Raw genomic sequence first — 13820 nt, 5'->3', positions numbered from 1 at the left:
TCTCAATTTTTTTTACAAAAATTTAACAACAAGCCGAAACATGGTTATTAGGTGTGACTGGACATACGTATCATTCATTGTCCAAAACTAGCTATATCCAACTGAGGACGAATGTCCAAATAGGCACAACAAAATTAATAACAATAATGCATACAAAAAAAGATATTACCAAAGCAAAAAGAAAAATGCATGATAAAACCAAGATCATACATATGGTACATTGCTAGCAAATGATTACATGGTACCAAAAAACAAAACAAATTCTGACTTACAAATGATTCGGTAACTTGATAAAGAATAATTGTTACCTTTGTCAGAAACAAGATACTCAATATTCAGTGCACAAATACGAATTCCTGGTACGTACACGTACCACGGTTTCGTACATATATATATATTTATATATAGGGCTGATACATTTTATTAGATGCCCATAGATTCTGTTATATATCTTATATATTTTTTTCTTTTTTTTTTTTTTTCTCTTTTCTTTTTTAACATTCCGGCTTATATATTTTTATTAGATGCCGAGAGAAAAAAAATGATTTATATCCTTTTTTATTTTATTTATTTTTTTAAATGTTATTTTAAATGTATTTTTAACAATGCAAATGTAGAGAATTTCTTTAATTACATATTACTAGCGTACTAGTCAGCTTTTCATACAAACATCATCCTGACAAATTACTCCCTTAGCGAATGAGGTGGCCACTCATACAGCTTTGAATTGTATCAGGTAAGGGGTATTGTCAGGGCTATTCAACTCGTTCCTTTGTAGCTGCTTGCTGTGCCGTAACCTACGCCAAACAAGGATGTTCACGGCGATAAAAATTAACGCCGTTCCAAATAAACCTGCTAGTAATATAGGTTGAAGAATCTCTGTGTAAGTCGGCGACAGGTGGTCCTTTTCGGTAAGTTTCATTAAGTGTTTCGCCACACTTCCTTTATAGGGGAGAGGAAGTGCGGGCGTTGTAGAGGTCCACGTGAAGTTCGCGAAGTAAGCACGTTCTCTGATGATTGTCCGTAGGCCAGTCACCATGGAATTCGGGGAAGTCCCGATACAGCCATCTGCTGCGACGAAGATGTGGTTAAATGATGTGGATCCGTCAGGGCATGATATATTGAAGCCGTCCTTGTCGTATCGTATCCACGAGCCATTATTTAGTCTGCAATTGAATTCCTTATTGTCAAAGGGATAAAGCTTATCCAGACAATTTTCACTTGTATGGGAGAGAGCACCGTCTAGCACTATACCTAACTCGCATGAATCCATCAAGTTTTTACGGAATTCAAATGAGTCAGCTGTACATATTTTTCTATCCATTGCGTCTGAACAGTGAGTTAATTGATTTAAGTCTTTGATGACCGTATATGTTTCCTTGTCTGGGGAAATCAATACGTGTCCTGTCAAACTGGATATTACTGGATTTGAGTGATTCGTCATGAAAGTCGGAAATGGTGATATCCTGTAAGATTGCCAGGCATCAGAAGAATCAAAGGGAATTGTAATCCTAATCTTGTTATTATCTACGTTTACTGTAATTAGGCTGTAATAAAATTCTAACCTATGTTCGTCTAACAAAGGAACATAGCCTAGTTTATCCCTAGTGTTCTCCAGAACTAATTTTAAGTAACGTATAGGCAACAAATGGGGCGACAATACACCTTTAGTTGCTAACGTGATAGCTTCTACATAATCCTTGGATTTCTCAATGAAATGTGCAATTCTGTTATGTATGTGATCTATCTTTGAATCATAATACGTTAATGTTGCTAACAAATCCTGTACTTCCATAATTTGAACGATATTATCTGAATGTTCATTTAACAAATCCATAATTTTATTGATTGAAGCTAACTGATCCCTTAGTTCTGACATAATCAATTCATCTTTATGAGTCAAGAACTCAATTTTCTTATTTTGATTACTAATTTTAAGACGATTGGAAAGTCCTAAACCTAAACTTGCAACAGACCCAAAGATGCTTAATGCAGCATAAATGAACGGATTCCGTCTTTCTTTTTGTTCGTGTCCTACAGTCCACATCAAAAGGTCATAAGCCAAAGATCCTGTCTCTCCAGTCTTATTCTTTAAGTCATCAGATAGCATCTCTGCAACTTTTAATGTTGAGCTAAGCAAACTCTTAGTAGTCAAATGAAAATGTCTCCTATGCAACTCATCCAATGATGCAGAAAACCTTGAAATGGCGGTTCTTAAGCTAGTGACATCATTCTCTTGAAGAAAAATTGCTTGCATATGCACTTCGACAATTACGTTGGTTGATGTAATAAAAATGTCTTCTTGTCTTTCAACTATATTTCCATATTTAAAATATATATTCTTAGTCTTAGAACTCATCCCATACGAAAAAAATGTCTGAGCGAACAATATCACTCCCAACAACAAAAAATTCATCTTGGAAACCTGTAACGAGAAAAAATATATGTAATTACTCCTGTATTAAAAAGAAAACTTTTAAATTAAAATTAAAATTTTTCCTCACTTCTTTTTAATTTCTTATGTGAGACAATGGCACTATTCTCTCATCCGTGGGTTGGGCTACATTTTGAATTCTAAACCTATTGGCCGTTAATATTTCCAAAATGTTAAATGGGCCTTCAAACTTAGGTGTTAGTTTATAGTTGAGCCCTTTTCTGACATTGATTTGAATATAGATGTTATCACCCACGGTATATGTTTTAGTTGGTTTCGCTATTTTATCATGATTCCTTTTCATTATGATTTGTGATTCTTCTAAATTCTTTCGAAGGATATCATATCGACTTATACTTGCATTTATACATTCTTTTAAAGGATTTGATAGATTAGTTGTAGGCGTTAATACATGGAAAGGTGTTCTAACTGGGGTACCATACAATGCTTCATGCGGTGACATTTTAATTGATATATGATATGAATGATTCAGAGTACTCAGTGCCGCCGGTATTGCAATATCCCAGTTGGGGTCTGATCCCCCTAGTGTTACCCTTAATATATTTAATATCTTCCTATTTGCTCTTTCCACTAGCCCATTCGACTCTGGGTGATATATCATGGTATTGATCTTCTTTATTTTGAGGAATTCACACAATGAGGTAAGAAAGTGATTATTAAATTCACCACCCGAGTCTGAGATTATCATGTGTGGAATTCCATGTTTACAAATGTAACACTCGTAAAACTTCCTAGCGCATTCAATCGCAGTTTTAGTTTTAAGCGCTATTAGTTCTGTATATCGAGTTAAAGCATCTATAATTACTAAGAGGTGCTTATTCCCTCTGTCTGACTCGTAAAATCCTGTTAACAAATCTAAATGTATTCTTTCAAAGGGTTGATTGGGAACAGGATAAGTTCCTAAGCTAACAGGTGTTTTCGTATGCCCTTTGTTTTCCTGACATGTGCGACAATTAGCTATGTGTCTTTTTATATCTGTAAGCATTGTATGCCAATAAAACAATGATTTGGCTTTCTGTGACATTAATGAGAACCCAGGGTGTCCATGTAATGGATTTGAATGCAACCAATTCAGGACAGTGGAAACAAGTGAGTTTGGTACTACTACCTGGTCGTTAGTTACATGTGGTGTATTGCGGGTTTTCCTTGTCACAGTCCTACACAGAATATTATCTTTGATTACATAATTCTGCTGCTTATACTTTATATATTCTTTTTCTTTATGATTGCCTTTCAAAGCATTTATAATTGTTTCTATTTTCTGATCTTTTCTTTGCTCAGTCTGTAACAATTCAGCACTCCAGCCTAAATCTTCTTGTTCAGATATTGTTTTTACAATAGGCATGGATGTTGATATATCTATTAATTCAGCTAAAGACTCCGTACAAGATGACACGGGGTTGCGTGATAATGCATCCGCAATGATATTTGCTTTCCCAGGTAAATACCCGATTCTTGCGCCAAAATCTTGAATGGTTAAATGCCACCGAGTTCGTTTAGGGCTGTGATTGAAGCCTTTAAAGAACTCTGTTAGTGGTTTATGGTCAGTAAGAACCTTAACGGGATAACCGTAAATTATGAACTTAAAATGCACTAGCGAATTAACAATAGCTAGTCCTTCCTTGTCTATTACTGCATATTTACTTTCGGAAGTTCTCAATTTTCGAGAATAGAAAGCTATCGGGAAAAACTGTTTATCATATTGCTGAAGCAATACCCCTCCCACTCCTAAGTCTGAGGCGTCTGTTGCAATGAAGAATTCCTTACCGAAGTCAGGAAATTTTAAGATAGGAGAACTACACAGTTCATCTTTCAAAGTATTAAACGCCTGTTGATGTTGCTCAGACCATATGAAATCTACGCCCTTCTTCGTAAGATCAGTTAAAGGAGCGGCTATTATTGAATAGTTGCGTATAAAACGCCTGTAATATCCACTACAACCCAGAAATTGCTGTATTCCCTTGACATTAGTAGGTATGGGAAAATTACGTATAGCCGACACCTTATCATGGACTACTTTAAGACCTTGGCTTGACACCATGAAACCCAAATATACTAATTCTGTTTTGAAAAATTCACACTTACTAATCTTTACCCTTAAGTTATGTTGTCTTAATCTCTGTAGTACTAGTTCTAACTTACGTAGATGTTCTTCTAAGGTGTTGGAAAAGATTACAAGATCATCCATATAGGCATGCAATATATCCCCTAACAAGTCTCCAAACACTATGTTAATCATTCTTGTAAATGTTATAGGAGCGCAACGTAAACCAAAAGGCATCCGTAAAAATTCATAATGTCCCCTGGCTGTGCTGAAGGCTGTGTATGGGATACTATCTTCTTCTAATGATATCTGGTGAAAGCCTTTAAGTAAGTCCAAACTGGTAAAATATTTATTCTGACCTAACAAAGACAAAATATCGTCAGTACATGGCACTGGGAATCGATCAGGGATCGTTTCCTCGTTTAGACGACGAAAGTCGACACAGATACGCCATGTTCGATCTTTTTTCGGTACAACTATTAAAGGAAAATTATAAGGGCTATTTGATTTTCTAATGACTCCTTCCTCTAACATTTTACCTACTTCATCATTTATTTCATTCTGGAATTTCATAGGGAGTCTGTACGAGGGTACATATATAATTTTCTGTTTGTCTTTTAACCTTATTTGATGCTCGATCACATCTGTTTTCCCTAAGGATCCATCCGTAGTGGAAAAGACATCTGTATATTTATTTAAAAGTTCAAAAATTTTCTGCTGAATTTCTTCGTCTTGAATGTCCTTACTGATTTTATTTTTAATAGATCGTAAAAGGGATTCATCCGCAACTGATTGAGAGTGATTGATTTCAGCAACGGTAAGAATACGATGTTTATAAACTTCTACATCCAAGATATGTTGATTTTTGTGAATTACTAAAGTGTTATTTAAATGATTACAGACTTCGATATTACATTGCTGATGTGAGCCTACTGTATAAATAGCTTGTGTGACAGACAATCCGTTGGTTTTCAAAGTATCGGAAAGGATTAATATTTCAGATCCCGGTAGTGTTTTCTTTATTTGCACTATTAAATTCGAAGGTATGTTTGGTTCGATATATTGCGTGCAAGATGATATTACGGGTGAACGAGAATTCTGCTGGGTCGCGTGTATTATTTCTTTATTAGTGAGACAAGTTATTGGTTCTTCAACGTACGTTACGGTTACATTTGTCGTCTCCTTATTATCCAAAACAGACTTTAAAGTATTAGAAGACTTATAGAATTTCCCTTTGATATACACGCCGTGCTTTGCAGGAGCTAAGATAATGTTTTGATTTCCCATAGATGGGTATCCTATAATTACAGCTGGATACATATTAATGTTTTTCACAACAACAAATGTATCGGCAAACGTGCGATTACCGACTCTGAACTGAATATGAGTTATGCCTATGACGTTTAATTCATTATTTCCTATACCTGAAAGTCTGATTCCTGATTTTTCAATCGGAAAGTTCGAAAACAACAAATGATGCGTCTTCAAATCCATAATATTACGTGGACTACCAGAGTCAAAAAATAACGTAAAGGATTAGTGTTCTAAATTTACAGCATATAAGGTTGGCCGTAACTCATTTTGGCTTATTATTGTATGAATTCGTTGCAAATCTACGGGAGCATGCACTGTTTTACTTAATTCGGCCGTGTGTTTCATAGGAAAATCTATTGTCTCACAATTATCTGATAAAACATTAAATTGATTATTCAATACTATTGATGTTGACATAAATGACCTTGACCCAACATCACTCTCTTCCCCTCTAGAGTTAACTATGTGGTATTTGCTTTGTTCTGCACATTCTGAAAATTAGGCTGACTTTGCGAGGTCTGGTTTGACGGCCCAGGCTCAGCGATATTTGAAGAAGTGTTTGTTTGTTTCGGACTCTGAACTGCATTGACATTTTGTTGTTTCTTCTTATTGTTAAAATGAGGATTTTTCTTTTTATTTCCATATGGAACTGACTGTGAAATTGACTGTGTATTTCTAGGATATTGTTGTGTCTTACGCGCGTAACATTGACTATAAGAATGTGATCCTGTGTTGTGAACTGAACAAAATTTCGTTCTACAGTCTGCGCTTATGTGACCTTGACGTTTGCAGTTGTAACACGTCACTCCCGCTACTGGATTATTAATTACGTTCACTGTTTGTGGTTTTGTTTCATTCTTAGCAAAAACTTGAGTTAACACGGGATCGAGATCTGGACACTTGGACATGTGCTTCTTTATCTGTTTATAGACATCCAATTCCGTACTTGCAGCCATTAACTTCTTATCAAAGCACCGCACTAAAGCTTCAGGCAACATAAGTGTCATGCAAGTTAAATACATTAATCGTAAAAAATCTTTCACGGAGATATTATCGTTAGTAACCCAAGTGGAATTACCTAAAATGTCCTGATATTCGTTAAGCCTATCAGCTATGAGAGCTGCTCTCTCAACAACATTAAGCCGATTCATAGTGGCTTGATTAAGTGTATTTCGTAACGTTAACACTACATCCAAAGCTTCTTCACCCCCATAGATCGCGCGTAACCTAACTTTGAAATCATCCCAAGTAACTGCTTCCTGAAATGAAACACCTCTTAAATACGCACTCGCATCCCCCTTAGAAAAATCTATAAAACTTTTAGCTTCTTGTAATTGTACAAAAGGATCTACGATTTGTTTGGCATTTAAATGGGCATCAACGGATGAAATCCATGACTCCACATTTTGTGGCAAGAACCCGTTGACACGGCCTTGAAAAGGAAGGATTGCTGACCTGGCATTTACAAGCGTCACAATTGGAGGAGGATTAGCCTGGCCTACACCACTAGGTCCAGGGGTAGGGCTGACAGGAGGAGCCATGACTGCTGTATTCTTCTTTTTTTTCTATCTCTTTGACCCCTTTCAATCCTATCAAAATATCTATATGAGTACAGACGCCCACTGCGTAAACGCATATGTATAATAAAATTCCCCCAACAATGTTACTAATCCCAATACATTTCCCCCCAAGAGTTTATGAAAGAAAAAGGAATTAGCACAAAGAAAGAAAAATTCTAAATGAGAATTAGCACTAAGAAAGAAAAATTCTAAATGAGAATTCAGAGTTTCTTATAACAAAGTTTAGGAATTCACTCACCCCAGTAATATTTGACTAACGACTTGTGATAACTACACTTCACTGCACAAACTGAAATGAATACAAAATCTTTGTACTTAGCTTTATATGTAGTCGAGTCGTCTCTCTCTCTCTCTCTCTTGATGTTTTGTTAGCGATGTCTCGTTCTAGTTTCTTGTAGAATGTAGGTCTTCCTGGATATGTTTTGCAATAGTTGAATGCCAGTCCTTGGGTTTCCTAGGATGTTGATTGAAGATTCTATTTGTATACTAACATATGTTGGTGTTAGCATTTTCGTTGGACTCAGTCAAAATTGTAGATATTTGTAGATAGTTCTGAGTTCTTGAAGATCTTTATCAGGTATTACAGCTTTTATGTTGAAGTCTTGAAGATATATCTCTGGTTTTACAGCTATTTATTTTTGAAGTCTTGAAGATATTTCTCTAATTCTTAGAGTATAACCGCTGTCTTTGAGTTTAAGCGCTGCCACCATTTATTGGTGTGCTACTGTCTTAAGCACACATTTGAGTATGAGTTGTTTTCAGATGTATTTAGATGGTTTATTGAACACATCTTGGTGGTTTTTTAAGTTTTATTGTATATAAACAACTGAGTTAAACATCTCCATCACTGGAGGAAGCTGTGTTGGTCCACATGACCAATTCTGGTGAAGTTTAGATAAGAACTGAACAAATTACTGATATCCCAAATATCGTATGCTTGGTTTACTTTAGACACGTGACGGAATCGGAAGACACCTGCATCCGGTGACGTCACAAACTTTCACACGAAGAGTTAATGTGTTGACACTAAGAAAGAATGACAACTTAGCATCTTACATCCTGTACACAATTTGAGTTGACCATAGCAAATCTCACGGCCAGCTCTTCCAACCAACATGACATATTACGTCATTTGTTTTAAACATGTAATATTACTATTCTAATCATTACATATACATATATAAAATATATATAGATATATATATATATAATATATATAATATATATATATATATATAATATATATATATATAATATATATAATATATATATATAATATATATAATATATATATATAATATATATATAATATATATATATATATATATATAATATATATAATATATTTAATATATATATAATATATATATATATATATATATATATATATATATTATATTTTGAAAGTTTACTGAATGTTGAGGATAATAGGGAGGCAGATATAATTGCTGTTGCAGGTGTTGAGGTGCCAGTGATGGGAGATGAGAATCAGAGAGAGATTACAATAGATGAAGTGAGGAGAGCACTAGATGAAACGAGAGTAGGAAAAGCATCTGGTATGGATGGTGTGAGAGCTGAGATGTTGAAGGAGGGGGGTGTGACTGTACTTGAATGGTTGGTAAGATTGTTTAATATGTGTTTTTTGTTGTCAATGGTACCAATAGATTGGGTTTGTGCATGTATTGTACCACTATATAAGGGTAAGGGAGATGTGCATGAGTGTTGTAATTCAAGAGGTATTAGTTTGTTAAGCGTAGTTGGAAAAGTGTATGGTAGAGTAATGATTAATAGGATCAAGGATAAAACAGAGAATGCAACCTTAGAAATACAGGGTGGTTTTAGAAGAGGTAGGGGTTGTATGAATCAGATTTTTAGTTAGGCAGATATGCGAGAAATATTTAGCAGAAGGTAAGGTGTATGTTGCGTTCATGGATCTGGAGAAAGCGTATGATAGAGTTGATAGGGAAGCAATGTGGAATGTAATGAGGTTATATGGAGTTGGTGGAAGGTTGTTGCAAGTAGTGAAAAGTTTCTACAAAGGTAGTAAAGCACGTGTTAGGATAGGAAATGAAGTAAGTGATTGGTTTCCGGTGAGAGTGGGGCTGAGACAGGGATGTGTGATGTCGCCGTGGTTGTTTAACTTGTATGTTGATGGAGTGGATAGAGAGGTGAATGCTCGAGTGCTTGGACGAGGATTAAAACTGGTAGATGAGAATGACCATGAATGGGAGGTAAATCAGTTGTTGTTTGCGGATGATACTGTACTGGTTGCAGACACAGAAGAGAAGCTTGGACGATTAGTGACAGAATTTGGAAGATTGTGAGAGAGAAGGAAGTTGAGAGTTAATGTGGGTAAAAGTAAGGTTATGAGATGTACGAGAAGGGAAGGTGGTGCAAGGTTGAATGTCATGTTGAATGGAGAGTTACTTGAGGAGGTGGATCAGTTTAAGTACTTGGGGTCTGTTGTTGCAGCAAATGGTGGAGTGGAAGCAGATGTACTCAGAGAGTGAATGAAGGTTGCAAAGTGTTGGGGGCAGTTAAGGGAGTAGTAAAAAATAGAGGGTTGGGCATGAATGTAAAGAGAGTTCTATATGAGAAAGTGATTGTACCAACTGTGATGTATGGATCGGAGTTGTAGGGAATGAAAGTGATGGAGAGACAGAAATTGAATGTGTTTGAGATGAAGTGTCTAAGGAGTATGGCTGGTGTATCTCGAGTAGATAGGGTTAGGAACGAAGTGGTGAGGGTGAAAACGGGTGTAAGAAATGAGTTAGCAGCTAGAGTGGATATGAATGTGTTGAGGTGGTTTGGCCATGTTGAGAGAATGGAAAATGGCTGTCTGCTAAAGAAGGTGATGAATGCAAGAGTTGATGGGAGAAGTACGAGAGGAAGGCCAAGGTTTGGGTGGATGGATGGAGTGAAGGAAGCTCTGGGTGATAGGAGGATAGATGTGAGCGGGGCAAGAGAGCGTGTTAGAAATAGGAATGAATGGCGAGCGATTGTGACGCACTTCCGGTAGACCCTGCTGCTGCCTCCGATGCCTTAGATGACCGCGGAGGTAGCAGCAGTAGGGGATTCAGCATTATAAAGCTTCATCTGTGGTGGATAATGTGGGAGGGTGGGCTGTGACACCTTAGCAGTAGCAGCTGAACTCGGTTGAGTCCCTTGTTAGGCTGGGAGGAACGAAGAGAGTAGAGGTCCCCTTTTTGTCTTTGTTTCTTTGTTGATGTCGGCTACCCCCCAAAATTGGGGGAAGTGCCTTGGTATATGTATTTAAGTATATATATATATTATAACATATATATATAATACATGTATAATATATATATATATATATATATATATATATATATATATATATATATATATATATATATATATATATATATAATATATATATATATAATATATGTGTAATATATTTATATATATAATATATATATATAATATATATATACAATATATAATATATATATATACATATAATATATGATATATATATATAATATATATATATATATATATATATATATATATATATACATATATATATCCACACACAGTATATAATTTCATTTCAGGCAACCGTACCCTTGATGTTGGGATAACGGTGGAGAAGAAAATTATATATAATTCCACATTTTATGCCTCTGGCTTTCTCTAATCCTCTAATTCCTAAAGGATACAGGACTAAAATAATACATTCTCTCTCTCTCTCTCTCTCTCTCTCTCTCTCTCTCTCTCTCTCTCTCTCTCTCTCTCTCTCTCTCTCTCAGATAATGGACAATAAGTTTGCCCTTCGCGTTCTTTGCGATAAAATTATAAGTTTTTCTTAGTAATCACAAGATAATGGCAAACCCGGCTAGAGAGAGAGAGAGAGAGAGAGAGAGAGAGAGAGAGAGAGAGAGAGAGCGAGAGAGAGAGAGAGAGAGAGAGAGAGAGAGCGAGAGAGAGAGAGAGAGAGAGAGAGAGAGAGAGAGAGAGAGAGAGAGAGATGGGGGACACAGTAGACTACTGTACTTCAATATGACTAATGAAATATAGCCATTTTCTTTCCATTTTATTTCTTTATTTCCAAAAGTTCGACATTGCTTTAAAAGCAATGGAATTGCATAGATATACAGCAGTTAATAATTAAAAATTCCTACATAAATGATTTCTTTAGAGCATTAAACAGTGAATCGGCAACATTTACCTTACCAACCAAAACGTGCCAACTACCGCCATTAACGAGTTTCTCAATAAAGTTAATTACAAAAAATAGATAACCCATTATCGTTTTAATACTCACTGTTACTCTGGCGTCACAAAATAACAATTACTTGTAATCAAAATAAAAGTTGGGGAATTATTCCCAGTAATAACTATCAAACTGTACTGCTAAACTTTTTTTCTTAACTTTGGAATTTGAGAGAGAGAGAGAGAGAGAGAGAGAGAGAGAGAGAGAGAGAGAGAGAGAGAGAGAGAGAGAGAGAGAGAGAGAGATTCATGATCAAGTAGTTTTCCGCCTATCTCACTGTCGACCTTGACAATATTCAAGTCTTAAATATGGAATATTAACGAAATATAAGATCAAAGTTTGAATAAGTTGATTATGGAGACACCACCAATTACTTACCATAATTATTCTGTATAACCTTTTACTCCTGATACTTATTTCTCACTCCAGACACTTATTTGATTTCTAAGTTCTCAACGTATCCTACTTGAGGACAGGTACGTGTGCGACTCAGCAGCGACTGCTTGAACTGACAATGCACAGTGTTGCCAAATGGCTTAGCCTACAATTCCCCAAAACTCATGGTAAAAAATCCCCAAAACAACCCAAAAAATCCCATTATCAGAATTCTACTTTCTTCTGCATATGTAGGCTTTACTAATATAGAAATTACTCACTATACTCCATATAAATGCAAGAAAATTAATTGCAACAATAGAGAGGTTTACTCATCTTTGTTTCTTCATCATAGAAATTTGTACGGAATATCCCCATCAGACACCAAAAATCCCCAAATCTATGGATAAATTCCCATATCTGGCAACACTGAAAATGCATTTGGACCACTCTTAACCTCACTGATAACAATCTAATCTAGAGTTCACTCTTCCATCTTCAGAATGTTTGATACTCAATTTCCTATTAAATTGTATTCCGGGACAAAATCACTAAGACACCCTGTTAGACACAAGCGAGACAGTGAATCTGGGCACAAACAGTAGAAAGTTTTCATAGTTCGTACACTAGCACTTAACTCTAGGGTAAATACTTTATTCTTTCCATGCAACATATAATACACAAATTTTATGTTGTACAGGTAAATTAATGGTGATACAATAATTGTCAAACGAACGTTGTCAACGTCCAACTAACCATGCAGCGAGTAAAACGATAAAATACGGAATTACTGAACGACAATGGCAACTGTCAGTGAGAAGTTCGTTGCCATGTTGACTAGGTATCTATGTGAAACATTCAATTTAATAACAAACTTCTTTCCTAAGTCTATATTAGTTGTTCCTGGTCCCTGGTTCTTAGATGCTCACTCCACAAAATAGGTTTGCGGCCACTCTATCGCATTATAGATATAATATGGATAAACACTGTCAAAGTACACATTCAGGGTCAGAGCGCAGTCATAGCTGTTGTAACGGCGCCTCTATTAATTTTTCATTGCATTTTAGATTTGGATTTATCTTTTTGTGTGGTGTTTTGAAGAGAGAGAGAGAGAGAGAGAGAGAGAGAGAGAGAGGAGAGTAAAAATTATACTTATCTTTCTTTACGTTATTTACAATATTCATGAATATTACGAGTATGTTTTTACCATGATGTTCAAGAGTCTGTTGCAGAGATTAAAACCATGTAATGAATTTTATTTCCTTAACAATAAGTCTCTTGATAGTTTATATATGACAATGTATTTTAATGTTTTACCAGTCTTATGGTGTTTTACATTCATTATCCTTTCCTTTCTGGGCTATTTTTTCCTGCTGGAGCCTTTGGGCTTGTGGTGGACTTTTGGTAACATCCTTGCCTTGTGATTGCAAGACTGGGGTTCGAGTCACGCTCAAACTCGTTAGTTCCTTTGGTCGCTGCAACCTAAACCATCCTTGTGAGATAAGGATATGGGTTGTGGGGGAGCCTCTAGGTATATCTGCTGAGTCATCAGCAGCCATTGCCTGGCCCTCTTTGGTCCTAGCCTGGGTAAAGAGGGTGCTTAGGCGCTGATGATCAAGTATTAATGAGTTTGGAAAGATCTTTCTGGAATCAATGATTTGATAGATGTAAATGGGGCGGGAGTGAGATGTTTTCTTAGCTGATAGGAAAGGTGGGTGGAAGAAGTGGGGACAATTAGCTAACTAACCATGAAGGGACTAGTTTGTAAAGTCAAGTATTAGGAGAACGTTTTTCCTGAAGGAATACACTGAT

General features: G+C 35.9%; 2 protein-coding genes across 2 annotated transcripts in view; both read right to left on the bottom strand.

Annotated features, from left to right (window-relative positions):
* The window catches only part of LOC137628413 (uncharacterized), an 8192-nt gene extending 415 nt beyond the window's left edge, over window positions 1–7777 (bottom strand). Inside the window, exons 1-2 of the mRNA XM_068359567.1 lie at window positions 7632–7777; window positions 1–2425 (exon numbers count right to left, since the gene is read on the bottom strand). The exon at window positions 1–2425 is cut by the window's left edge and continues 415 nt beyond it. Of these exons, the coding sequence (XP_068215668.1) occupies window positions 713–2416 (1704 nt within the window). The 5' untranslated portion in view covers window positions 2417–2425; window positions 7632–7777 and the 3' untranslated portion in view covers window positions 1–712. The remainder of the gene's footprint in view (window positions 2426–7631) is intronic.
* The window catches only part of LOC137628820 (tripartite motif-containing protein 59-like), a 48318-nt gene extending 36191 nt beyond the window's left edge, over window positions 1–12127 (bottom strand). Inside the window, exon 1 of the mRNA XM_068360063.1 lies at window positions 12012–12127. Within this exon, the coding sequence (XP_068216164.1) occupies window positions 12012–12014 (3 nt within the window). The 5' untranslated portion in view covers window positions 12015–12127. The remainder of the gene's footprint in view (window positions 1–12011) is intronic.
* Between the last annotated feature and the right edge of the window lie 1693 nt (window positions 12128–13820).

This window comes from Palaemon carinicauda, chromosome 36 (genome assembly GCF_036898095.1).
Source record: "Palaemon carinicauda isolate YSFRI2023 chromosome 36, ASM3689809v2, whole genome shotgun sequence".
In the NCBI taxonomy this organism is placed as follows: domain Eukaryota; kingdom Metazoa; phylum Arthropoda; class Malacostraca; order Decapoda; family Palaemonidae; genus Palaemon; species Palaemon carinicauda.
Note: the sequence above shows the minus strand (reverse complement) of the source record. Positions and strands in the feature narration are given on the sequence as shown.